Below are 25,699 nucleotides of genomic sequence, written 5' to 3'. Positions count from 1 at the left end.
GCATTGAGTGCACCTGTCTCAGCTGCGACTTTGCGGAGCTGTCACATTTGATGGCCGCATTGAGCGCCGAATTTAATGGACACGACCAGTGCCGCGATGACTGCAACAGCACCAAGTTGCAAAGTCGCACCCTGCCGCATCAAGTGCACAACTGATAGGCTGATGGCTGATATTCTTCTTTAGTTTGCGCTTCTAAGGGTGTTTTCGGATGATACCTATCTGTCTCAGAAGTAGTCGTTCGGAAGGCCTCATTGGAGGTTTCAGCCTCGTCCCGAGTCCCGACTCAACCGTGGCGACACCCGGCCAATGGACTTTCTCCAAGATTCGGATGTACGTCAAGAAGCACCTAGCCTCACGGCCGAGGGATATGGTTACATATGCCCCATCGGTGGCCAAAGCGGAGACCTGTTTTGCCCATGCACAAGCCATAGACTGATCACCGCAGCGGTGAAACCATCACCACTCTCATTGAAGCACCGAAGAGGATGATCTACCTGATCGTCCTTCCAGTGTTTGATGTAATCTAACCAGACCTCTTACAGAATCCTGCAGAATGACTACCTATTGATAGAGAGCCGCATAAACTCAGCTGAAGGCCTCCACCACCATACAAATCGTCCCTGTCCGCCGGTTCTTCCTTTATCGTTTCCTCCCTCCCTCCCACCCCGTATGTACTCTCTTTGAGCATACGGAAAGCAAAACCGACACGTCGCAGCTATGGATCACATCCACCGGTTCACGTCTGATCCTGGCAAACCTCCTGCGGACGGGCCCATGATAGACGCGGGCGACATAGAACCTCTCAGCCTTGGAACGACGAGAACCCGTCTCGGCACGATTCTTGACGAAATGAAGTACACGGAAGACAGAGAATTTGATCGAGTCAGGGAACGATTACGGACGATCCTCCACAGGATGTCACGGGATGATATGCCACTGAACGACCTCCTCAGCTTCTGTGATCATGTTCGCAGGCTGGAGGCAGACTACCGGAGTTGCGAGGCTTCGCAGGTCCAACCAGGCGGTTGGGTCAAGAGAAAACACAGGTCGAAAAAGGCCCCGAAACGGCTCTTGAAGACGATGCAGACCCTCGCAGAGCACTTGGAACATATGTTCCCTGATTCCCTGAAGCTCAACCTGGACGACAGGAAAAGCCTCGGTGACGTCGTGGCCAAAGTTTCGGAGACGGTGGTGGATTGCAACCCGCCAGCGGAGCGCATTGCGAAGGCAGCCCAACCCATCGAGGACGAGAGAGGGGCGAAGACGGTGACTGCCCACAAAGATCTTGAGCCCGGGGAGCCTCGAGAGAAGTCGGCCGTGTCGGTGGAGGAAAAACCCCAGCTGCGAGAGGTGATGACGCCCGATGGTAACTTGTAAACTATGCCTCGAAAATCCTTCCTACTGTCTCCCTGCCCTCACAAATACGTCCTACCCTCGCTACTTGGTGGTTACTATGATACATTAAATCGATTGACTAACGCATACATCTAGACTGAATGGTGGACGACAAGTTCTGAAGCGGCAGAATCTTCGGAAGAGGAACATTTGCGATCGTGGCTCGACGATTCAACTGACTCGGGGGAGGAGCAATTGCAATCGTGGTTCGATAATTCATGTGACTCGGAGACACCGCCCACGACCTGCAATGCGGCCACCGAGGTTGAGCTTGCACCACTACCTGCAACCAGCGATGAAGCCGTCGAGGTTGAATCTCTAGTGCCGCCAACCCGCAATGAAGATTTGAGTTCGGGGATATATCGCAGAATGTTGACGACTGATGGCGAGTGGATTAAAGGGAAAACTCAGCTGCAGGGGTATGAAGATATAGAGAATCACCAAAGACCAGCGACGAAAGCATACGATCCGGACAATTTAGAAATGGAGGATGCAGATAACTACCCGCAGACATTTTTCGCTGAGGAGGAAAGCACCATTGGTAGCTTTGCGAAGATGAAGCTCGAGACTGCTCGCAAAGACCTGCGGACTCGGTTGGGCCGAGAGGGCCGGGAGGTGATGATGATGCCGGAGGAAGAACGATTGCCTGCAGAGGTGATATTACCCCCAGAAAACCCGCCTAAATAATGCCCCACAGAAGTTTCCATATGTTTCCGTGTGCATGCTACGGACCCGAAATTCCGCAAAGACAGCCCTGCAACTGACTATCGACCATATATACCCATCTTTGCTAACGCGAGTACCTAGAATTCGTGCTGTGCAACCAGTTCTGGAGAGACAGCTGGGCTTGGACACACCTTGCTTCCAACGAGGAACGACGATACCGCCAAGATTGAAACCCAACTCCAACGCTCCCTGTCAGATGTATCGCAGAAACATAACCATGAGAGAGTCCAGGGCACGACCAGTCCGGAATCTAGCGGTGGCGTTTCAATCGACCGACACGTTTCATTCAAGATTGTGGATCGAAGCATCGGGATTGTTGCAGAGGTCAACCTTTCCGACGTCGAAACCCAAAATCCTCATCCCCCGTCTTGTGCTCGACGTACATGGATTAGATGTCAGCATGTGCTGGAAAAAGGACTACCGCTCCCAGTGGCTTGGTGGCCGTTCGATCCGCCAGAGCTTACATATAACGGAGATTCTGTGGCCCAATCCCAAAGGATACCGCTTCAATTGCCTTTGGATGCAATGGCCGATGCGGTGTCTTCAGAGACGACATCGGAAGGATGGTCATCTTCCGCTACTGGAATTGCCGGCCAGACTCCTTCCATTACGAGTGAGTCCGATGGGATCTCCAAAGCCGCACAGGATAAGGAGACTAGGACTTCACCCGATACTACAAACGTAAACCACGAGTCGCAATACATCTTACTGTGCTTTGATGTCAGTAAGCTTCGGTTGCGGGACGGTTTTCGGCATGAGTGTCTACTGCGGCAGATTCAAATCACGGACCCAACTTCTGATCGACAAATCTTTGATTCGTTTCGGAAAGAATTCTATAGCATCACTGGTAGCATCAGGCGTTGCATATCTTTGAGGATGCTGGCTCGTATCGAATTCGTGAAGGTAAGCCTTACCCCATCTCTCCCGGTCCTAACAATACCCTAGAGTCCACATGACTTCACCATCCTAGCTCTCGGTAGCGTATGGGGTTTTCTAAAGGCCGCATTTTCATTAGAGCAAATCATAGTTCTCATCGACACGCCGGGGGAATTTCCTATTAGGGATTCCGAAAAGGAGAGTAACCCTTAAACTAACCTATGGTTTATCTACTACCTAGTTCGAGATATCCGACGGCGATCACATCGAAATCACCGCCCCAGCGCTTCTAGAAAGCCAAGAGCACTACGTTTTCCGGGAAGATGCCGCTGCCGCAAGATCACAGCCATTAAGCGGCACATCCATGCTTCGATATTTCCATTCTCGAGAGAGCCGGGGTCAACTCGGCACCGATTTCGGGTATATACCGAGGAGGCGAGCCCGTCTTCGACTCGACGCACCGGGGAGCCAGGGGCCGGAGTGGGGATTGTATTTCGTTGAAGGGTTGAGTTTCTTGGGTATCTTGGTTGTCGTGGCGTTGGGAATCACTACGGGTATCGTCGCCGGTGTTGCTGTGTCTGTGGGTTATAAGGATTGTGGTCTCGGCGCTATTTGGGGCGCGGTTTCTGCCGTGAGCGTCGCGGTTATGGTGGTGGTCGTGGCATTCGCGAGCATGGTTTGATGGAATGCTCTGCCAGAATCTTTCACCAGGGTGGCATGAGAGGGTAGGAGTTTCGGAAGGAAGTAGTGCTAGAGGGGAGTGGGGGGTTGAGGAGTTGGATCGTGTCTTGATACGCTCGGGTTTCTAGCTTGAGAAGATAATACTAATAGTAGTCATACCAATTCCGAGTGTTCTGTAACAGTAGGGGAAGCAAGAATCGAACCTTGACAGTCAAAACCACAGCCCTGAGTCCTGTGCAATGAAGATCTCGAATACCTAGCTAATCTAGCAACCACGGCCCATCACAGGAACGAAGCACGAGTCACATCCCGTGCACCATACCTAAGTAGGTCCAAAAATTCCGAGAAAACCCCCCAAAACCCCCCAAAACCTTCCGATACCCTCAGCTCCCAGCTGGCTCAGATCGTATAGGTAGCTGAGTGTTGCTGCCGGTCACAAGTATTTAATGTACTCATGTACTACCGTCCTCCTCGCACATGTGCCTCGTCTCGAGCATCACTGTGCGCAGTGCGTCGTGAGCGTGCACGTGCAGGAAATCACATTGTCCGTTCCTGCGGTTGAACTCAAGCCCTCGATGGCGTCATACATAGATATCGAGACAAAGCTCTGCGACGACGGGGGCGGCTTGGACCGTGGCACTGGGCCCAGTGAGCATAGGTACAGTTTCTGCCGCATTCGGAAGGGCGTTGTGGGGAAGTTGCCCTTCATTCCTACTTAGGAGGAATGTAGTGGGTACATTGGGTACATATCAACCGTCAATGGAGAAAAGTACTACCGGTAACATGTGTGTACGTCCTTTATGGTCTCGCTTGCGCTGGATATGAGGAGGATCAAACAGAACAGTAGTCCATCTGCTGACTAGGGGATCCCCCGGTGCCCACGGATACGGTACACTACGATTTCATGCTGGCGGACAGCGCTTGGAAAAGACTCCCCTCCCCCAAGTGGACTTCATCAACATCTACTCTACATGCCTAGGTGGATGCTGAAGAAATGTGCGTCGCCACAGCTAGCCTGGCAAACTCAAAAGCCAGGACACGTAATGTGGGAGAAGATATATATGACACGCAATGGCCATTCGCAATGTGGGAAGAGAAAGCTCGAGGATTGGAAGACAGGTGTTGTTCTGTATAGCACTGCATGCATCTCTGGTTTTTGTCGTATATAAACCGTGCGCCCACGTTGTCCGCTCTTTTTACATCTCTAGATACCAAGCAGACAGTCAATTCAATTCCTTGCTCTCTCTCTCTCTCTCTAGCAAGCCTTCCGTACGTACGATCCGAACTTCCGCACCGCCCAACCTACAGATGCTAATACCTAGAGTTTCCATGTACGGCCAAACATAATCGTTTCATGGACTCGGCGGTAGTTAAGTCGGGTTTTGGCGTTTCGCTACGTTTAGCGAGCATCGAACGATCGTCAACAGGCATACCGCATCTATGTAGTGCCCGGGATATATACCAGGCAGCAGGGTAGCTACCCCGCACTCTCTTAACACCAGCATTTATGCGACTTGAAGCCTAACTAGCGACTGCTTGGGATGCTGTCTGCTGCATACCTACTATGTATAGGGATCGGAACTTGAGATTTCCTGGGGAATCTCCCGGAGGAGATCAGAGTAATGATGGCGGCTGCCGATATCACACCCGCCCGCGGGCGCACATAGGTAGCATTGCCTCACGTTGCTGATGTGGGTATGTAGAAATCCGTGCGCAGTGCATGCATCCGAGAACGGAGAAAACCAAGGCAGACCTCAAGTCTGAAGTTTAGATAAAGTATGCTCGGCACTTCTTGTATGATTCGCTGTCTCCAGTCTTACTGAATAATGTGGGACTGACAACACGGGTGCGGATCAGCTGCCTACGCGATGGTTGGTGGCCAACATTAACGTTTGCTTTTTTCCCGGCAGCTGCGCACAGCGGCGAGTGCTCAGTCAGAAAAGCGCGCACTGCCTCGTAAACGCAGTGACTCGCTCGTTTTCTTCGTGGAGTAAAGAGGCATATGTAAAGCCCGAGTACCCTGGTTGTCGCGTCGTGGAGACTCATGTCGCATTCCTCCAAACCCACCGGATCCAGCGATGTCAGCACTCTCGACAGCCAGCACCCACCTCCTCTGGGAGGCGGCCGAATGCGTTTACCAGGAAGAACCGGATGAAGACCACCCAAGCCTCTCCTGGTGCAGCGAATGCAAGGCGGTGTACTGCGAGGACTGCTGGAGGGTGCAACCGCTCCACCGCCGGAGGAAACCCACGGCCGAACAACACGAGAAAACGGAGCTGGGCGTCGCAAAGCTCATCCATGATATACTGCGGCCCGAGGAGGATCTGGTCAATCAGACCGAGCGGCATATCGAGAATATTTCGACAAAGTGGTTCGGAGTCACGGCCGATGAGAGCGGGAAGCGGATGTTGCAGGACTTCAAGCGGTTCGATGATCTCGCGTTCAGTAAGGAGACTGCAGCACGGAAGCAGTATCCGTGCATTGTCACTTTCGTGGGTGCTACGGGAGCCGGGAAGAGCACATTGATCAACGCTCTGATGAAGGTGCGAAATAGGCGATAACCACTCTAGCCTCTGCTGCCGAGGAGCATTTCCTGTTGACTGACCGCCATATCGCATAGTTGAAACACTCCTCCGAGGTCACGCCCGTAGTTGGAGCCAACCTTCATATTCCAACGAGCGGCGATGTCCATCTGTTTCCCGATCCTGAAACGTACCGCTCGAAGCGGCCGATCTACTACGCCGACTGCGAAGGACTACAGGGCGGGAACCGCAAGCCCATGGAAAGCGACATTCAGGACGGATCCGCAGTGCAGCCATACCATTACCCGCAAACGTCACGATCATCAACTCCTATGCAGCGCCTGCGGGGTGTTTTGTCGTCGGCTGCGCTACCGAGTGGCAGCGAGCCTTCGCGGAAGACAAAAAACAACACTCCGGCGATTTACGAAAGCCGGCAAACGCAGGTCGCGCCGGCTGTATGGTCGTCGCCGATGCAGCAGCGTAAGATGATGTACGCACAGCGCTCACAACAGTATGAGATCAAGTGGGCGGACGGGAAGGTGACGAGAGAGAACCTGGTCGCAACACTTTATCCGCGAGTCCTATTCACTTTCTCGGACATTGTCGTCTTCGTGTCGAAGGAGCTCCGGTACATACTATGATCATGAGTTTCCTTCTCCAAAGACCACATCGGAGCTGACACCGATAGAACACTCGAAAACCACATCCAAACCCTCATCGATTGGGCAGAGGGTGCCTTCGAACAATCCGTCAACCAGCCCACCCTTCCCCACGTTGTAGTGGCGGTCAACGCGCTAGAAAACCAGGCATGATACTACTATTTAAGTCCGAATTTTGGGCGAGAATGCACTCACTGACAAAAGTTACTAGAACAATACCACCCATTCTCTCAACTGGTGGGACACTGACATAGCAACAGCAAAGGTGCTTGGTGACCTCAGCGCAGCAATCCACGAGCCCGGGTCATTGAGGCGGCTGGCGGAGCAGTGGAAGGAAAGGGGGAAGGCGATTAACTCACTCGGAGACCTTCTTTCATGCTATTTCAGCAGCGTGAAAATCGTCTGTATTCCGCGCTCCGACAGGCCGCCGCATCTCATCTACACTCAGTACGACAGCTTGTACAGGGAGATCAAGCAAGCGGCATGGGACTCCCGGAAACGGCGGGAGCAGTCTGGCATGTTGTTCTCGAGCTCCGAGCTGCAGCAATATCTTCGGGCGTCCTTTGAGCATTTCTGCACGCATGCAAACAGGCCGTTCAATTTTTTGAGGGCTGCCGCCCGGAAGAATCGAGTCGGGAAGACTTTCGAAGATCACATCATCGAGGCGGCCACTTTGTTCATGGAGAAAGAGCCGCATTTGGAAGGAGAACAGTTGTCCGTGGAGCTCTCTCGCCTGGTGGCATCCAGCATGTTGCTGAATGCGACAAGATTACTTCTTCCGGGTCGTTGTGAGTGCTACTACCTTTTGCTTGAATTACCGTTACTATCTAACCAATAGACACAGTTCATATGGAGTCCGTCTTCCTTCGCTACAAGAAGATCTGTGCGAAGACACTCACTCACTTTTACAACAACCATTGGCGTTGTGAGAAACGGGACAAACGTGGAAACCGATGCGTCAATGTTGCCGTATGCCATGACAAAGGACACCAAGACGAAACAGGGAAGGTCTTCGAAAAGGGCGAATATATTTCGTCTTTCCATACGAACGAGGTACAGCAAAGGAGGGACTTCCTGGTGAAGCTCAAGTATCGCCTCTCCAAATTCCTGGACCTGAAGAGGAAGACTTATATACCCGAAGGCTTGGATGAAGACGAAGAAAAGGTAGTCGCCATGTTGCACCGCGATCACACGTTACGGAGCTACACACATATTTGGGGAACAGGTGCGACCGGGAGTCACACTACTTGCTTTTCATGCTTGTATTGCGTTCCGATGCACATCCTGTATTGTGGCCATATCATCTGCGACAGATGCTTTGTTAACTACTCCGAAGCGATCAATGGAGGCCGGAGAGAAATCACCGTCTGTCCCCTGTGCTGCAACGTGGACTATCCATGGCCGACCCCTTGGATAATCGCGTCGAAACCAGCAACTGCGGGGCTGCGAATTCTGACACTCGACGGGTATGAGCAGCTATTCCATCTTCAAAGAAGCGGAGCTGACACAATCTCGGACACTAGCGGTGGTATGCGGTCTGTTGTGCAATTGGCAATCTTGGCTCAACTTGAGCGGTGCATCGATCTTGGTATACCGATACGACAATTTTTCGATTTGATTATCGGAACCAGGTAAGCTCGACAGGTTTCCTGCCCGGCCGGAAGGCTGACATGAGAAAAGCGGCGGTGGAATAGTAGCGTTTGGCGTGGGAATACGGCAAGTTGAAATCGAAGAATGCCTGGAAGACTTCAAAACTCTCGCAGCAAAGGCGTTCACGAAACGTGTGCTCACCGGCACCCCTATTCTGGGTACATTGATTGAAGGATATTTCCACAGCAGATACAGAACTGGGTCACTGGAAAAAGCCCTGAAGTCGATATTCGGCCAGGAACCACTCTTCGGTGCTCAGGCTTCCAGTTCACAGGCTTTCCCGGTTGCAACCCGCGTGGGAGTAACTACGTGTGTAGAATCCGACCAAACGGCTTTTCTGCTCGCCAATTATAATAGGGTACGGACGGATTGTGGTACGTTTCTCCCCAAACTGATGGTTTATGGGCGATACTAACCGCGATTCCACCTCCCATCAGACGTCGCAGGCACTCCATGCAAGTTTCTGAGAGCGGCCAATCGGGATAAGGAGGTTAAGACGTGGGAAGCGTAAGGATTCGTCAATCTTTTCCTGCATCACTCAGAAGCGCTAACTTTTTTTTCCCCATCAAGACTCCGAGCCACCACCGCAGCGCCGACGTTCTTTAGACCGTTCTATCATAAATCCAGTTCTCTCTCCTTCATCGATGGAGCCATCAAATTCAACAACCCCGCGGAGTTGGCAAACGAAGAGCGCAAAATGCTTTGGCCGGAATCCAAGAATCGAGACCCAGACATACTCCTGTCCATAGGAACGGCGTTCGATTCATCCGTACCACCTCCGCCCGTAGTACCTAAAGCGGATCAGCGGGGGATCTCATTGTTCGTTAAAAGAATGCTCAAGTTTGTTAACACAGTCATAGAGGACAGTACGAACGGCCAACGGGCTTGGAAGAGTTTTATTGGAAAATTGGCCATCGAGAGAGGAGACCAGGATAAGCAGAGAAAGTATGTTCGACTAAACCCCGATCTGGCCGAAACTGGCATTGGCCTGCCCAAATTCGACGAGGTCGAGAAAATGGATCAGCTCTTCGAGCATGTCAATACCTCGTACTTGCCTAGCATATCCGCTGAGCTCCAGGTCGTGGCTAATACCCTGGTCGCGTCGCTTTTTTACTTTGAGGAGACTCTGATTGAAGTGGACGTAAACGGACATGTCACAGTAGAAGGTAGGTGGAGGATGATGCACTGGATTCTGGTACATGCTTATTCTAACCAACACTTCTGGCAGGATATATACTGTGTCGACTACCGCCGGACTCCCGAGCACTGCAAAAGCTAGCACTTCGCCTCTACCAATCAGCCTGGCTTCTCGGCATCCCGCACGGCCAATACGCACGCCTCAGCCGCAAGTCACATCCGGACGTATACCGCAACATCATCACGCCCGGCAACATGGATCCTTTCCAATTGCCCATCGCGTTTCGATTGCTGGGACGTTCGGCGCGCGCGCGAATCTATCTTTCGTTGACGGGAACATCCGCCGATAGTGTTCTGATAAGTGGATTTCCGCGAAGAATGGGTGAATCGCTGGCAATCCCGACTACTTGTGAGTACCTATATCAATGCCTTGAAACGTAAAACCAGCTGGCTGATTAAAGTCCAAGATCGTAGACCAGTAGTTCAGAATAACGGCTACCGGTGAATGAAATAGGCGGAATTCCCGTGGAGGCGACACGCTTTAGTGTGGAGATTTTGTTTGGAAATTCTCTTCTTTTTCTTCTTCTTCTTTTTCTGTTAAAATAATCTAATCATAATCCCTACGGGATGTTACTTCATGTCCGTGTGGCGGTCCGCCGACACCGATCGACTTTGAAAATCACTCGCGTAGATGGCCGGATCCTCGGAACTCTACATATCTCTTCGAGAGTTTGGGCGGCAGGATTACCCGAGCGGCGTCGGACGCGTTGGTGTGTATGTATCTTCTGGGGCCAAACCTAGGTCTGCAGGTTTTGAGTTATTCTAAAATGCAGTCCACAAAATTGTTGAGTTACATATAGAGAGCCTCCAAAAAGTAAACTTCATGATGTCAGACGTCTGTGGGTGGATCTAGAGTGCTCTGTGTTGCACAAGATTCAGAGTGCCCAGTGTTACACAAGATCCGGAGTGCGTCATGGATTATCGTACCGTAGATCACCGGACGATGCCAAGAGATGGAGCGACGAGGCTTGAGATCGGACTTGAGCAGGAACCACCTCAGGGTCCGAGATGTACGACACGCATCTGACGTAGGCGCGAGAATTACTTTCATACAAAAACGCTTCGTCGATGGGTTCTACATACGCTTCACCAAGCTCACGCATTGCTCCATCAGACAGACAGACAGACAGACAGTTACATACACACAATGGCCTCGATTTTCTCCTCTACGCCGACCTGGAGCTGCTCCACAATCCCCCAGCTCGTGTCGAAGGTCTTCCTCGTTACCGGCGGTACTGCCGGTATCGGCTTCGGTATCACCGCAAACCTCCTTTCCCACAACCCCGAGCGTGTGTACATGCTCTCCGAGCTTCCCGAGCACGCCACGCTTGCCAAACAAGAGCTCCAAAAGTACGGCGATGTGTCCAAGATCGAGTACATCAACTGCGACCTCCGAGATCTCCGACAGGTCGATAAGACTGCGAAGGAACTAAGCTCGAAGCTTACTCGACTGGATGCGCTGGTATGCAATGCCGGCTGTGGCGTGGGCGTTTATAATGTGTCGAAAGACGGTCTCGGTATGTAGATACCCATCGGTCTGGCCTTCCTCCGTTTCGAACCCAGATGTTGACCCCCAGATATAGACACCCACTTCCAGATCAACCACCTTGCCCAGATGCATCTGATCCTGACGCTCCTCCCGCTGCTCCGCAAGACGGCGAAGGAGCACCACGACGCCCGCATCGTCGTCCAAGCATCGAGTCTCCACAGCTCCGCACCGTCCTCCGTCAAATTCGCCAGCGTCGACGAGATCAACACGGACATCGGCCCGTCGTATCTCTACAACCGCTCAAAACTCGCGCAGATCCTGTTCATCCGGGGGCTCGTGCAGCGGCTCAACGACGGAAGGCTCGGGCCCGGCGAGGTGGCTAATATCTTCGCTAATGCGACGCATCCGGGCGCCGTGAACACTACGCAACCAGATCAGGCTGAGGAGGCGTATGGTCTCCTCGGGAAGGTTGCGACGCCCATCGTGAGGACGTTCATGAAGGACCCTATCACCGATGGTTGTCTACCCGCGCTGTTTGCCGCCACTGCGGAGGATGTCAAGAAAGAAAATATTACCGGCCAATATGTGAGTGATGCCAGGTGCCTGGGCTTTCGGGGAGGGAGGAAAGGTGCTAACGCCGAGGTCAACAGATTACGCCTCCGAACAAGGTGACAGAGCCGTCAAAGCAGGCGCAGGATCAAACACTAACCGATAGTCTGTGGGCACTGAGTGAGAAGATTTTGGCGGAAAAGTTAGCGTAGGAAGCGCACGAGAGCATTCGTATACATAAACAGGGCGGCGTTAACTATGGCGGCACCCGCCGGAATATAAACTTAAATGGTGTCTACATATGTGTGAATTTCAGAAGCTTGTTCGTATGTAGGTTAAGATTCAGCCAAACGAACTCGTTTATGAGGGCAGAGCTTGGCATGAACACAAAACACGTCGGCAACGGCTGATACTCGGCTGATACTCCGCTGCATACATAGCAAATTAAACATCCGGCTACCCGGCACACGATGTAGATACGATGGGTATCGCAGAGATCTTCATGGTGGCGGACACGTGGAAGATGCCTACTCCGAACCTTGGCACCCCCAAGCCACGGCGTATGCATAACTCTGCCCGACGTGAAACCGGTCGGAACGGACCGTGATGGAACGCCGCCTATCTGTGTAGCTGCGCTCGGATACCCACCTATTCCCCGGCACCCGCTCCAAGTGCACTACTCTATGCATACCTAGACGTCTCCCGCTCCGCCCTCTCGTTTTCGGAGCCCGCGCGTCGAATCATGTCAGATCCGTCACAGCTAGCATGCATTATCCGTGCTGTTGTGGGGTGCGAATTGAGCTGGAGAAACCCTTATCCTGATGTCGCACAAAGACCCTGGCGGAAACCGAGCTGCGGGCGGAAGCCGAGATGCTGGCGGAATCCGCTTCCCCAAGCTGTCACCATCACGAACGGCCGCTGGCCCTGCCTTAAGGCCCGGGTTTATCTGCCCTTTTGTCACACCCACCCCCAATAGCTTTCTCGAACCGTCCATCTACATTTATTCATTCGCTCCTTCAAGGTGGATGTCGTCACGTCCCTCGTTCCTGTTCTGACCATCACGCCGCATTCCCGTTTTATTCGGTTCATCTGTTCGATTATTAAAGCCAGTTCAATTCCCTTCGGTGCAGCTCCTGATCGATAGAAATTACCGGAATCTTGACGCAACATTTCCCTTCGAGTCTCGCTTCACCGGCACGGTTCAGGGATCCGCAGCAACCATAATCACATAGCTGGGACGCCTTGGATATTATCCTGCTAACCAGTATTTCCTCACCGCCCCCCACCTTGCATCGCCTGGATTTATAAGATCTTTCACCTTCTTCCGTCCTCCTTCGGAGAGTGGAATGACCATGGATCGTACGAACGAAAAAATCCCCGTATCTCCACCACAGACAAGCTCTTCCACCATGGTCGACCCGAACTCATCCACCAGTTCGCTGGCACATTCAGTGGCCCAAGGTAGCAGCGGTATGGAGCTTGAAGAGATCAAACCGCAACAGTCGCCGCTCGCCCATGGCAAGGACCTCGAACACGGCCGATCACTTGAACTCAAACGCACCTCGACTAACAAGAGTCACAAGTCGCAAGTCGAGGAGACCAATTACGAGCACCCCCTCACAGATCTTTCCCGGAATATCGTGGGATGGGATAGTGAGGATGATCCGGAAAACCCTCGCAACTGGACGGATAAGAAGAAGTTCTCTATGCTTAGTCTGGTTTCAATGATCACGTTCATCAGGTGCGTTGCGCAATCCGGTCACCCCGCCGTGCCATATTCTTCCGTGTTTACTGACTTGCAGCTACCTAGTCCTCTGGCTTCCGCCATGTTTGCGCCGGGAATCTCGTTCATGAACAAAGAGTTCAACAATCACTCCAGCGAACTTTCCTCGTTCGTCGTTTCGGTTTTCGTTCTAGGGTGGGCCGTAGGTCCCCTACTTCTCTCACCACTGTCGGAGATCTACGGGCGGAGACGCGTGCTAGATAGTGGTAACATCTTCTTCGTAGTCTGGCAGATTGGGTGCGCCCTTGCGCCCAACCTAGGATCACTGATTGCGTTCCGTTTCCTTGCTGGAGTGGGTGGTTCTGGATGTCTCACTATCGGCGGTGGAGTCATCTCGGACCTCTTCGCACCCGACCAGCGAGGCATGGCAACAGCAATGTACTCCCTTGGCCCACTATTCGGTCCCGTTGTTGGCCCCATCGCCGGTGGATTTCTGGCGCAGCGGGCCGGATGGAGATGGGTTTACTGGGTTCTCCTGATTGCCGGAGGACTCATCACTACGCTGATCTTTGTGGTCAACGAAGAGTCCAACCCCCACGTCCTCATCGCCCGCAAGACTGCTCGTCTCAGGAAGGAGACCGGTAACCCGGACCTAATCAGTTGGTACGACAAGAGTCACCCCGGCCGTACGCCCCGTCAGGTGTTGAGAAACGGCTTGACGCGGCCTCTCAAGCTTATCGCGCGCTCGCCCATCAGCGCTCTGATGTGCATCTACATGTCGTTGATCTACGGAATCCTGTATCTCCTCTTCACCAGCATGACCCTCGTCTTTGCGCAGCAGTACGGCTGGGAGCCCGAGATCACCGGCCTCGCATACCTCGGCATCGGCATCGGATTCTTCATCGGGCTGGCGATCATGGCTGTCACAAATGACAGGATGGTGGTCACGTTGGCGAAGCGCAATAACGGCGTCGCCGAACCGGAGATGCGCCTGCCGCTGTCAGCCGGCTTCGCTTGCTTGATCCCCATATCCCTCTTCTGGTACGGATGGTCGGCCGACAAGGCGACGCACTGGATCGTTCCCATCATTGGAATCATGCCCTTCGGAATTGGAATGATGGGTATTTTTGTGCCGGTTCAGGTTAGTTCTCCCTTCATCATTATTATCGCCCCCCCTTCTTTACAAAAACCTAACGGATGGAAATGACAGACCTACATGATCGACGCCTTCGTTGAGCACGCCGCCTCCGCCGTCGCCGCATTGACGGCAACCAGGAGTTTGGTCGGCGCAGTCCTCCCGCTTGCTGGAGGTCCCATGTACGCAAAGCTCGGTCTCGGATGGGGAAACAGCTTGCTCGGCTTCATCAGTTTGGCCCTCGTGCCGGCCATCTGGTTGATCTACAAGCACGGCGCGCAAATCAGGAAGAACCACCCCATCAACTTGGACTAAGTGCCCCGGAGGGGGGGATAGATCTAGATCTATTGGGTTATATTTGCGGGGGTGCAAGGGTGGCATCGTGGGAGGGATATTTTCGATTCGTTGCAAGATCTTTTTGGATTATTTTTTTGCGGTTTTTATGGCGACATATTTGGAGGTGGCATTATAGGCACTATAAATCAGTGGCATCATACCCTGTATCGGTACGGTTATATAGACGGTGCGTGCTTTTGTTTAAAAGTTTTAATGAAACGGCAGTGGTTACTTAAGAAGTACTTGTCCATAATTTCTCTTCACAAAGCCTAGGAAGTGCCAGTATGAGCGAAAGATGCGATTGCCATGGTTGCTTCCACCAACACAGCGGGCCGCTGCCGCGTCATATCGGGCATGCCGATGGGTTTAGAAGATTGAAACGATTATTAAACATGTCATTTGCACAACTCGCGTGCCTACCCCGGCATTGTCTATCACCCGAGCCCATCTGGATCCCATATTTCTACGGACTGCATTATATCTACATATCAGTCGCTCGCTGTTCCAAACCTCATGGTAGAACTTTATTTTCTATATCAAATCCTGTTCCGTCGTCGGTATCCACCGGACTACCTACCACTCAATAGACCATGTAGGTAGCAGGCAGCATGTGATTAGGTAGGTACCTATAGGCACCTATACTATAGTGATATATCCAGGCTTTCCACTCTCCGCACAGGCCGTATTCGTTCTCCTGAAACCTGCACAGGACGTATTCGTTCCCCAGAAACCTGCCCTAGAAACCCGCCCGTGACGGCCCCCACCCTACATCCAGTCCCCTGTTCTATTGTCCGGACGGACGATCCACCACCCGGACAACAGCTCACTTTGTCATACTTTATCATACTTTATCATACGGGTTCCAGAGTCAAGAAGCTTTGTGGGCCGATTGTGCGGAAGCCCGTTGCTATGTGCTAGGTAGTACGGACATGCTGACGGGAAAGTCTCGCCACAAATCACAATCACGTGGTGTCGGTTGGCAGATGTTGGAGAGACCGATTCGGTACCAGGACTGGGCTATCAAAGTTTGAAGAGTGACTCCGGATCTACATCGAAATCCCGCCAGGAGGAGACGAGTGGCGCTGCCGCTCATGGTCGTCCGTCGCGCACTATTGAACGTCATTGAACGGCAGCCATCACTCGGTCGACTCGGCTTTCTGCACGTAGGCCCCGAGTCCGCGGGTTGGTTCTTGCTGGCCGAAGTATCGCCGAGTGATAATGGCGATAACAGAGGCGGAAGGGAAGAGGTAAGTCGAGTGATAACCGGTGAGCTGCGTAACTCCAAGCCTATATCTATATCCACTGCGTCTCACTCTGTTATGCTTCGGCCCTTCGTTCGAGGAAGAAGAGAATTTACTGCAGCAGAGCTTGCGTGGTTGAATGGAGAGGGGAGGTTGAATGTAGCGTGTGTGGCTGAATGGGGAGCGGAGGTTGAATGAGGGTTTGTTGTTGAATGGGTGGTTGAATGGGGTGGGAGTGGTTGAATGGGGGGCTGCATGTCAGGATGGGATCACCAGCGCTAAAGGCTGAAGGGAGGTGGGCTTGCAATGCGGTGACGGATGATGGGTGGTGCGGCGGTAACTCTTGTTTGCCCACCAAGCTCACCGCAGCACTCACCATCACTCTTACCGCACACCCCGCACTGCGCTCTCCCGTCCTCTAAACCCCCAGCTTCAGTCACCGTAGTGCAGAGTTCCAAAGACAATCCAAGGGATCCAAGGGATAGACGGCGGTACATCACGCTTTATATACCCTCACTATGACTACAGTAGCAAAACGTGGGGCCGATTGATGCCGAAGGTCTCCAGTTACTAGTAGTACTACCGCACGGATTTAAATCCAATAATCTCAGGAGAATACAGAATACAGATTTATTCTGAATTTTTTTGGTTCCTATAGCCTCAATTCTACGGTATCGAAAAATCATACGCAGTGTTGTCAAGATACACTTACTACAAAGCCCGAGGAACCACCGCAGTTCTTCCAGATGCAAAATATTTCGCACTGTCCAGAATACCAGAGAACCACCATCGAACCACCATATTCGCACGCCAACATACCTGGTGCAGAGAAGCCGTTGCCATGCTAACCAAGTACCCAGTTTCAGTAATCGAATGGCCGAAAGCAACACATATGTAGGCGGACTGTGAAGGTGTTAAGCACCTCGACGTCGATTCGAATTTCATGGAATATCACGGCGGCCTCGAAGGTGACATCGTGTGATTGTCCACAGTTCGCCAGCCCGAGTACGACAAGGACAAGGCTTTTTTACCGACTGTAGTAAAACCATGACACCATGACGACAGGAGGCCTACGGAAGAAATGCCGTGCTGAGTAGAATATTCCGGTCACTGAAAAGTACTGTGAGTAAGACCTAGTGTACGCAAGCAAACATTTACGACATTCGTGTAAGGCAGGAAGTGCCGTAGGCCTGCTAAATAAATGCTGCAGAGGAAACTATACGGATTGAGCTGAATACAGAGCTGTCGAGTCACTACAGAACTGAGAAGTTCAGACAGTGTCTACACTACGTAAATTGTACACTGCTGTACCTTTTTTACGTAGTATATGGCATGGACGGTCAAATCAAAGCAATCAAGCCAATTCTCTAGCTAATAATAATACCAAGCAGCAAGTTGCAACAATTGAACACCACAGAAGACAGCATATTCCCATCCCATCCCATCTCATCTCATCTCATCGCCCTAAAACAAATGACAATTCCATCCTACGTATTACCAGAAAAAAAAAACCTTCCCTTCAAAAAAAAATGACAATCCCATCCCACGTATTACCAGAAAAAAAACCTCCTTCGCCCTAAATTATACCAGGAAGAAAGTGAAAAAAACAACCTATTACCACCCATTGATCTCAATCTGCCTCGTAACCTCCTCCTCCGCCGCAATTCCCGCCAGAAACATGGGATCGTCCTCATCCCATCCTGAATTGAATCCGAACACTGCGCCATCCCTCGCCTTGGACCTGAACACCAACGCCGTCTCAAGTCTACTAAACAGACCTGTCGACTCGACATCCCCGCGCGGTCGCCATGCATTGACAGGCTTAGATTTCCCCGCGGATTGAACGGAAGCGTAGGTTTTTGGTGTGGCGCAGGCAGAAGTGGCGGAGGAGGAGGCGGGTGAAGCCGAGAGGTCGGGAGTGAACACCTTCTCCTTGTGCTTGGCCCTGGGGCTGAAGTCTTCCTCGGAATCAAAGTCGACGGCGTCGTGGCGCCAGGCGAAGCTCATCCATTCCCGCCAGATGCTGTCGCGCTCAAGGATCCACGGGTTGCCAATGACGACCAGGCCTTGCTTAGCTCGGGTTAAGGCAACATTGGCGCGCCTCTCCTCGAATATCAGGCCGGCGCCTTTCTCTCTGTCATTCTTGAGGAACCGCTCCCTGGCTCGCGTAGTGCAGATGATGACGAAGCGATATTCGGCACCCTGGTAAGCCTCGACTGGTCCGACGTTGACCTTATTCAGATCCGCTGCCCTAAAGGCCTTTCGGAGGCGCTTAACCTGTTCTCGGAAAGGCGACATCACGGCGATTTGGTGCGGAGTGATGGGCACTGTATTTTTCCCGTTTTCGTCCTCAGGCCAGAAATCGGGCGACAGAAGGGACTGAACGGTTTCAACCGCAAGCTTAATCTCGCGGAGATTGTAGAATGAAATGGCTTCTTCGTGAGATTCGTCAAGGCCGGAGTTGAGTATCAGCTTTACGGGCATGACGGGGGATCCTTTCCAACCGGTCCAGCCTTCCAGGGCGCTTGAATCCGTAGCTTCGGGGATCAAGGTGTCGTTGTAGAAGAACGCCGAAGGTACCGCAAGGATGGCTGCGTGAGAGCGGTAATTCCGGACCAAGTTGGTGAACGCTGGGTAAAGACACGGCTACACCTCCGTCAGTAACCACAGTTTACATGGAAATGATGGATAACCTACTAGCATCTTTGCTCGAAGATCTGCCGTCACCTCCTCCGAACGACCTTTGATGCCACCAAAAGTCGAATATAGCTCCCTTCGCCACGGGTGTTCGCTGTAGATCGGCCTAGCAAACAGTCTCTCGAAAGCACTTATCCTCAGCTCCCCATCCTTCACGGTGATGGGTCCGAGCTGACGCTGGTCCCCGACCATGACCACGATGGGTTTATCACTGCTGGCCTCTTCTGGTGGCGCAACAACCGACAAAGGAATGACAATCTCAGGCTCCATTCCCTGAGCAGCCTCGTCGACGAGTAGAGCGGACCAATGGAGACGCACACTCTCCCCGACCTCCACAAAATCCGGCGAGTCCTCGGCGACTCCACGCAACGAGTCTACCACGCTCTTCTCCCAACGGCCGAGATCGCGATTTGTACATCGCGCCTGGACCAGGATATCCGCATCGCGGCATGAGCAGACGACAACCCGGAATCTCATGAGCTTTTTCCACTCCGGAATCGAAAACATGTCGTTCTCGATGTGGGTGTAGGTCATCAGCCTGATGGGGACCTCCGAGAACGTCCGGGTGTTCGATTGCAGGCGGAAAAGCACCGTCGGGTCGAGATGCTGGGCTAGCCGGAGGGCAAGAGTGTCAGCAGCCTCCTGCGAAGGGGCGCAGAGCAGTATGTGGTGCCTTGGAGTTCGAGGTGCATAGATGAGCTGAAGGACTATTCGGTATCAAGTCAGCCGATTGAACGATGCATCAACGGAGGGTGGAATCGAGATATGTACCTGCTTCGACGATCGTCTTCGTCTTTCCCGTCCCAGGAGGACCGGATATTATGAAAGGAACGCTCCCGTAATCCTGCCTCAGGATCGAATCAACAGCTTTATGCTGCAGGACACACACACGCGGTTTAGTACACATCTCACTTCGTACCAAAACCAGTAAAACTCGATCATCCCATTAACTACCAAATACATCCATGACCGTCCAACAAAAAATGTAGTCCAACAGTCAAAATACCATTGACTCCTATGGAATCAGTTCAAAGAGAGGGGTAGATTTTGTGCACTTACCTGCTCGTAATTCAACTCCCTATCGATCCAGTGCGTCTCAAATACCCCTCGGGTGAGCGTGTGCTGCATCTTCCCATCCGACTTCTCCGGAAATAGCATCCTTTTCAAGTACGGACGCTCGGCGGTATCGGTGCCATCCTCGGTTTTCTTCTGGCCGGGAATCGGCAGCGAATTCCCAATGTTGGCAATCGCCCGCTTGCATCCCTCCCACCGCTGTTCCTGAACTCCGAAAATCACATTGAACTTCCCTCCCGGCTCCAGCCATAGCCCATCCGCCCTCAGGACCACATATCCCACCGTCTTATCGATTCCGTAAACATACGTCTCGTGCTCGTAACCCGTAAACACCGGATAGTACCCTGGCATTCCCGGCTTGACCTGCCTGAGTTTAATCAGATCTCCAAGCTGGACCATCGGTGTATTCTCCCTTAACCCCGGCAGCTGCAGTTGAAACAGAAACTGGCTAGGATCCTGCGGAATGATCGTAGCATTGTACAGATTATAGCTCTTACTGATCGTATCATCCGCCGCGATTTCCTCCGCCAGGAGCTTCAAGAAATGTGCCCCGTAGTTTTCGGAATCAAGCGCGAACGGACCGATCGCGATCTCCATTCCGGTAGCCGGTGATCTGATAGAGATCCTCTTATTCTTCCCCGCTCTCTTGTCGCCCCCACTGCCACTGGGGCGACTATTAACCGCCACAGCGTTTGTCGCCATCTCCATCGGCATCACAGCGGGCACCCATTGCGACAGGAATCCCTTCCCCGCGAAGTTCTCAACGAACCGGGCGAAGTCCACACGCGGTGGCGGCTGGGCCCTGACCGTCGACGCGGGGTAGATATTGATGGAGCGCTCATGATCCGAGATGAAGGATTTCGAGTACACATCCGGGTACCACTGACTCCTGTGGGGCGACGATTTCGGATCCTCCTGGTGGTGGTCGTGGTTGTGGTGGTGGTTGTGGTCCGGTGTGGGCAGGGCCTGTTGGTACGGCATCCAGGCGGGATTCATCGGCATCGTCGGACGCAGCATGGCTAGTTGATGCGAGGGCGGTGCTGCTGGTGGTGGGAAGTGGTGGAGCTGGTGGTGATGATGATGGATGTGCCCCGCCGCGGGGACCGATGAGGAGCTTTCTGGATACAGAATGAATGTTTGGCCATTGGCGTTCACCCCAGCAGGGCCAGCAGTGGCCGGGTAGATAATTGGCTGCCGGTGGGGCTTTGCTGCGGCTGGTGTGGTGGGAAGCATTGGATTGGGGTGGACGGTGTGCTGCGGGATCCGTTTCAATGCCTGCGGCAGCAATTCGTGCGCATAGCGGGGAAGCTAGGCAGGCAGCAGCGGGGAGGGGGAGATACGAGCTGTGGGGGGCGAAGGCGGGGGGGATATGCAGAGAGATGATTGATAGATGGGAGGTGATAGGTAAAGCGTATGTCGTGTGGTGGTGGTGGCAGAAGGAATGGTGTTTCGATTGGCTGGACCGGGGGCGGCGCGCCTATCCCTGTGAAGGTGTGGTGATACGAGCGGATCCATGAAGCAAAGCGGGACGATCAAAACACCAGTACAGACCGGTCCAACCGAACCGGCAACGGTAAAGGGCACTTCTTGACACACAACCTCGCCCATATGTGGTTTGCCGGCTCGGGGGAAAAGCTGTGGACATTTCGGCAACGGCGATGTATTGGGGGCAAATCTCTTCACGCAAACTGTGGTCCGTGCGAGAGTCTGATATAAACTGTGTTCCACTTCGCACATCCGTCGAACGGTCCTCCCGGCCGAAGAGCACGGACAATCAGTTACATCAACCATCTACAAAGACAAGAGAGACTATTCGGCGCCCACCGATCCGCCGCCATAGATCCTCAGTATGAGAATAGAACAACAGAACAAAGTAACAGGACAAATACACAGGGTAAATCGTAAAGCGTGAAAAAAAATGAAAAACCAACTTCCTGATGTCTAGTACAACTTGCAAAGTAAAAAAAGAAAGAGCCGAGAACGAGAACAATGTATAGCAAATGCGTCCCTAGCTTCTGAAAATGACCAGAGAAAATGCGTTTCGCGAGAAAACAAAGCCGATGATGCTGAAAAAAGACGCCGGAATGTACAGAACAACCTTTTAATCTCCAACCCGATACCACCCCCACTCTATGCTGCGATTCCCCTCAGCTGCTCAATCGGATTAATGTGCTCTGTGACTGGCGTAGCCTGATTGGACTGCGCGAGGATGTCGAAAGGATCAACGACAGCCACCACAGCCGGAGTGAGAAGATCTCCGTCGTTGAAGGGGTTGCCATCGCTCGCACCAGGCGTCTGTGGAGGACTGGCGCCGAACTCGTTCATCAACGCCTCCATCTCGGCCGCAGTGGCGTTGAAGAACGGCTCTGGCGGAATACAGGCACCTAGGGCGCGCTTCGCATGAGAACCAACGATAGTCAGTCCTAGTTGGTACGACGCATTCACCCATCCGAAACTGGATAAGGACGTTAGCATAGGCGGAAGGGCATAAGGGAAGTTTGCGATGCATACCCTTCTCTCGCAACGCCACGGAAATCCAAACCCTGGTTTCCATATTCGGCGTCGACTCTGTGTGGATCGACCGGCCTTGTCACGTCATACTTCTCGACGACGACTCCGTGGTAGTCGACGAAGGCCTTCGTGATCATGAACAGCCAGCGGTACGCCAATCGCTTCGCTTCCTCATGATAGCCGTATCGCTCCAATCCCACCCACGCGAGCATCTGCTGTGGAGCCCATCCGCTACATGCATGTCAGTACGAAGAACACTCGGGGAATTGCAGCAGGGCCAACTCACTATGGATAGTCCCATTGCCTGGTGGGTCGATCGATGCCCAGCGGACCGCGACTCGCTTCGGTCCCGCTCGCGAGACCGCCGAGCTCTTCGAACTTGGGGATGGCCACCTCTACCAATTTGGCGGCCTGGCGGGGGGACGCGACGCCAGCCCACATGGCCCAAAAGACAGTGGCCGACTCGTAGTTCATCTGCCTCTGGTTTATGGTGTCATAGTCGAAGTACATTCCCTTCTGTCCGTTCCAGAGGTACCTGTTGATCAGGATTTTACGCTTCCGTGATCTACGATCCCATTGAGCGGAAGTCGACTTGGTTCCCACTCGCAATTCGGGGAAGCCGGGCACAGAGAACTCGGCCGGAATGATCAGACTATCGTTGAAATGCTCATGGATAACCTTCGCGATATCAATCTCGTACTTGTAGAGTAACGAGTTGAGATCGATCGTCGCTAAGTCGGCACAGCATCCCTCCAGCCGGTAGGTCGTGTCATGGCCCGACTCCCGGACAGCACGGTCATGTAGGAAGTATTCGTCCAGGGCGGGTTCTTGGACGTGGCCCTCGTTGTAAGCTGTGATGAACTCGTCAATCGTCATCCGGTACATCTCAGCATATGGCTGCAAGGTGGAATCAAAGTGGCTTGGTTCGGTTTCTGGGGGAATTCCGATGCCATCCGGACGATACCGACTCAAACCAGTGGCCGGGTCGTAGCGAGGTGCCGCCATCCACACGGTAAAATATTCCTTTATCGCGGCAAGGATGCTGGTCCTCAGGAACTCCAACGCGCCAGGCTCATGCTTAATTTTCCTGTACACGCGGAGGGCCATATCGGTCAGGAACGGCGGCTGAGAACGCGACAAGTAGTATGACCTGTTCGCGTTCAAGATCTTTCCGTAATGCTCAATTTCAAAACAGAAATTGATCACCATGGACTTGGCCAGTTGCTCCTTGCCGTCGAGCAACAGTCCAAGTGAGATCATGTAGGAGTCCCAGCCTGGAAGATGTTAGCACGCCGAGATTTGGTTTTGGAAATAGTAAGCTGAAGGGGGCAGCGAGACATACCATAGAGCTCATTGAACCGACCGCCTGGAACGACGAAAGGCCATCCCTTTAGTTCTTCTTTTCCATCGGGACCAACGACCTTTTCCATTGCGAGCGCCAATAGACCGGGCTTCTCATTGATGCCTGGGAAGGAAGGTCAGCCATCAATCTATGTGGTGCTTGGGGAACAACTGACTGTATGTGAACTGGGCATCGATGACTTCCGGCAGCTGAACGACGTCGAGATTCAACTCAGGATAATCTCTCGCCACATTCTGATAGTATATCAGCTGCTCGGGCGCCCGCTTCGGCACATAGATCCTTGGCCGTGGGTCCTCCATCCTCTCTGCTTTCGGATCTTTGGTGACTGATTCAATCACACTTCCGTCGATACGGCGGGTCAATCCGTTCCAGAAAGAGGTCTTGATTAGACGGCTCAACCGGGAGACAGGATTTTCCGTCAGACGCGCCTCATCGAGAATGATGTGCTTTCTGCCGAATTCCTCCGCAATCGTCAACTCCTGCATTAGATTGGCTAACGCATAAGTGCCTCGGAGTTCGTGTCGTTTATATCCGCCGCTGTTTGCCGTTCCCAAAGATATCACCTACAATACACCAGTTCAGTATAGGGGTGGGGTGGAGGAAAGCTTCCAAGACGTGTCACGTACCTTTGGACCACCGTCTTCAATGGTGATCTGGAAATTACCATCCGTGTCTTCTGCTGCAATGAGGCGAGCCATCGTCTCCGCGACATTGATTACAAATTGTCTCGGGTGGTGATGCGAGAATGCATCTGTCAGATGTCAGCAATAGTTACGGCCGAAACGCGGATGGGTCTCCTCTGGGTGGTCCGCACCAAGTGATCCTCGTCGGTAAGGCTTGTGTTCGAGAGATGTGGTTCTCGGAGGACCATTGTACTCGTAAGCCTGAAATTGAGAATTGAATGTCAGCCAAACACTCGAGATAACGAAACAGATAGATTGAACTCCAGGGCCCCCAGCTCGCGAGATCGCCTTTAGCTCTTTCAACTCGTCCCGAACTTCATTTGCACAGGAACAAGGGTGTTTCGTGTGACGGCAGCACAGAAGAGACAGGAACTTACTTGTGACAATCCCCTTCGGGGCAACCCGCCATTTGAGTTACAAGGTTCAGAGCCATAGTAGATGTGTGCCTCGGAGAAGGGGTCACGTTCCTCCTCTCTCCACGACTGTGACGACATGGCAAGAGGGACAGATGAGACTGGTGTTTCCGCCAGTTTGTCCTTACGTGTGCCTGGTTATGAGTGAGGTAGTAGTCGGATTGTGTAGGAGTGAGGTGGTGGAGGGGTGAAGGTAGGGAGTGATGATGGTGGAGTCCGAAGAGAGTTGGCGCTATCTTTCAGCTCGGAGAGTTTAGCAGAAGCTCTGTTGAAGGTCGGGTAAGGTTGAGTTGAATGTTCGAAAAGAGAAGGAATTGAAGGAGGGGAGGAGAAGGGCGATGACGAAGATAACCAGTCGAAGAACGGGGCGGGGGAGGACCGGGGGTTAAGTACTCGACGTGTTTGCTGCAGAGGCGAAGTGACTACTTGATTGAGACGGGATTGCAGTCTTCTTTTTTTTCTTTCTCTCACTTTCTTTCACACCTCAAGAAGTCCTGACAAGTTGGTAGAGTAGCTCCAGTAACCACAAGTACTTGCGAGCTGCGTGTTTGATACCGGGCGCGGTCGCACAGACGAGCTATGACGGAAGTCCTCGCAGGGATGCTGCAAAGCAACCAGTCGAAGCGAAGGAAGGAGGGAAGCCAAGGGACGTCACTACGTTGGGTAGTGATGGACGGCAGGTCAGAAAATGGGTGGGTGGCAGGGTGGGTGTGCGAGGAGGGGTTGGATAAGCTGCCGCGCAGAGCAGAACAGATCAAAACAAAACAATTGACAGAGCA

General features: G+C 52.7%; 6 protein-coding genes across 6 annotated transcripts; 4 read left to right on the top strand and 2 right to left on the bottom strand.

The window, feature by feature from the left end:
• Positions 1 to 622: 622 nt before the first annotated feature.
• On the top strand, positions 623 to 3,255 carry BZA05DRAFT_114080 (uncharacterized protein). The gene is made up of 4 exons (XM_051478609.1): positions 623 to 1,350; positions 1,492 to 2,049; positions 2,203 to 3,024; positions 3,137 to 3,255. The coding sequence occupies exons 1-4, from the start codon at positions 718 to 720 to the stop codon at positions 3,146 to 3,148; spliced, it is 2,025 nt and encodes a 674-aa protein (XP_051343803.1). The 5' UTR covers positions 623 to 717; the 3' UTR covers positions 3,149 to 3,255.
• Positions 3,256 to 5,512: 2,257 nt separating this feature from the next.
• BZA05DRAFT_113934 (uncharacterized protein) lies at positions 5,513 to 10,448 on the top strand. Its single transcript, XM_051478607.1, has 11 exons — positions 5,513 to 6,221; positions 6,299 to 6,828; positions 6,889 to 7,006; positions 7,071 to 7,647; positions 7,704 to 8,325; positions 8,383 to 8,490; positions 8,540 to 8,883; positions 8,947 to 9,016; positions 9,080 to 9,675; positions 9,738 to 10,055; positions 10,114 to 10,448. Exons 1-11 carry the CDS (start codon positions 5,757 to 5,759, stop codon positions 10,149 to 10,151), a joined length of 3,786 nt encoding a protein of 1,261 aa, XP_051343802.1. The 5' UTR covers positions 5,513 to 5,756; the 3' UTR covers positions 10,152 to 10,448.
• Positions 10,449 to 10,714: 266 nt separating this feature from the next.
• On the top strand, positions 10,715 to 12,144 carry BZA05DRAFT_367810 (uncharacterized protein). The gene is made up of 3 exons (XM_051481574.1): positions 10,715 to 11,223; positions 11,290 to 11,780; positions 11,846 to 12,144. Exons 1-3 carry the CDS (start codon positions 10,854 to 10,856, stop codon positions 11,954 to 11,956), a joined length of 972 nt encoding a protein of 323 aa, XP_051343801.1. The 5' UTR covers positions 10,715 to 10,853; the 3' UTR covers positions 11,957 to 12,144.
• A 1,009-nt stretch (positions 12,145 to 13,153) lies between these two features.
• Positions 13,154 to 14,917, top strand: BZA05DRAFT_415417 (major facilitator superfamily domain-containing protein; the record flags this gene model as incomplete). Its single annotated transcript, XM_051485308.1, has 3 exons — positions 13,154 to 13,485; positions 13,555 to 14,608; positions 14,678 to 14,917. 3 exons carry the CDS (start codon positions 13,154 to 13,156, stop codon positions 14,915 to 14,917), a joined length of 1,626 nt encoding a protein of 541 aa, XP_051343800.1.
• A 2,573-nt stretch (positions 14,918 to 17,490) lies between these two features.
• BZA05DRAFT_367805 (P-loop containing nucleoside triphosphate hydrolase protein) lies at positions 17,491 to 20,931 on the bottom strand (the record flags this gene model as incomplete). Its single annotated transcript, XM_051481573.1, has 5 exons — positions 17,491 to 18,825; positions 18,877 to 19,583; positions 19,648 to 19,750; positions 19,936 to 20,541; positions 20,632 to 20,931. The coding sequence occupies 5 exons, from the start codon at positions 20,929 to 20,931 to the stop codon at positions 17,794 to 17,796; spliced, it is 2,748 nt and encodes a 915-aa protein (XP_051343799.1). The 3' UTR covers positions 17,491 to 17,793.
• Positions 20,932 to 21,910: 979 nt separating this feature from the next.
• BZA05DRAFT_113816 (alpha,alpha-trehalase) lies at positions 21,911 to 25,194 on the bottom strand. The gene is made up of 8 exons (XM_051478606.1): positions 24,885 to 25,194; positions 24,639 to 24,708; positions 24,451 to 24,575; positions 23,979 to 24,387; positions 23,804 to 23,926; positions 22,748 to 23,735; positions 22,462 to 22,692; positions 21,911 to 22,405 (listed from the first exon to the last, which is right to left on the bottom strand). The coding sequence occupies exons 1-8, from the start codon at positions 24,999 to 25,001 to the stop codon at positions 22,081 to 22,083; spliced, it is 2,388 nt and encodes a 795-aa protein (XP_051343798.1). The 5' UTR covers positions 25,002 to 25,194; the 3' UTR covers positions 21,911 to 22,080.
• Between the last annotated feature and the right edge of the window lie 505 nt (positions 25,195 to 25,699).

Source organism: Tricharina praecox (genome assembly GCF_024521635.1).
Source record: "Tricharina praecox strain CBS 144465 chromosome Unknown BZA05scaffold_2, whole genome shotgun sequence".
NCBI lineage: Eukaryota > Fungi > Ascomycota > Pezizomycetes > Pezizales > Pyronemataceae > Tricharina > Tricharina praecox.
This window is presented reverse-complemented; position numbering and strand designations above follow the sequence as displayed.

Coding starts and splice junctions, on each gene's coding strand:
- BZA05DRAFT_114080 (XM_051478609.1), top strand. CDS start 718: ATGGATCACATCCACCGGTTCACGTCTGATCCTGGCAAACCTCCTGCG. Junction 1,351..1,491: donor AAAAACCCCAGCTGCGAGAG/GTGATGACGCCC, acceptor GCATACATCTAG/ACTGAATGGTGGACGACAAG. Junction 2,050..2,202: donor AAGAACGATTGCCTGCAGAG/GTGATATTACCC, acceptor GCGAGTACCTAG/AATTCGTGCTGTGCAACCAG.
- BZA05DRAFT_113934 (XM_051478607.1), top strand. CDS start 5,757: ATGTCAGCACTCTCGACAGCCAGCACCCACCTCCTCTGGGAGGCGGCC. Junction 7,007..7,070: donor TCAACGCGCTAGAAAACCAG/GCATGATACTAC, acceptor AAAAGTTACTAG/AACAATACCACCCATTCTCT. Junction 9,017..9,079: donor GAGGTTAAGACGTGGGAAGC/GTAAGGATTCGT, acceptor TTCCCCATCAAG/ACTCCGAGCCACCACCGCAG.
- BZA05DRAFT_367810 (XM_051481574.1), top strand. CDS start 10,854: ATGGCCTCGATTTTCTCCTCTACGCCGACCTGGAGCTGCTCCACAATC. Junction 11,224..11,289: donor TGTGTCGAAAGACGGTCTCG/GTATGTAGATAC, acceptor CCCCAGATATAG/ACACCCACTTCCAGATCAAC. Junction 11,781..11,845: donor AAAATATTACCGGCCAATAT/GTGAGTGATGCC, acceptor CGAGGTCAACAG/ATTACGCCTCCGAACAAGGT.
- BZA05DRAFT_113816 (XM_051478606.1), bottom strand. CDS start 25,001: ATGTCGTCACAGTCGTGGAGAGAGGAGGAACGTGACCCCTTCTCCGAG. Junction 24,576..24,638: donor TTACCGACGAGGATCACTTG/GTGCGGACCACC, acceptor GACATCTGACAG/ATGCATTCTCGCATCACCAC. Junction 22,406..22,461: donor CGTGGCGTTGCGAGAGAAGG/GTATGCATCGCA, acceptor GTCCTTATCCAG/TTTCGGATGGGTGAATGCGT.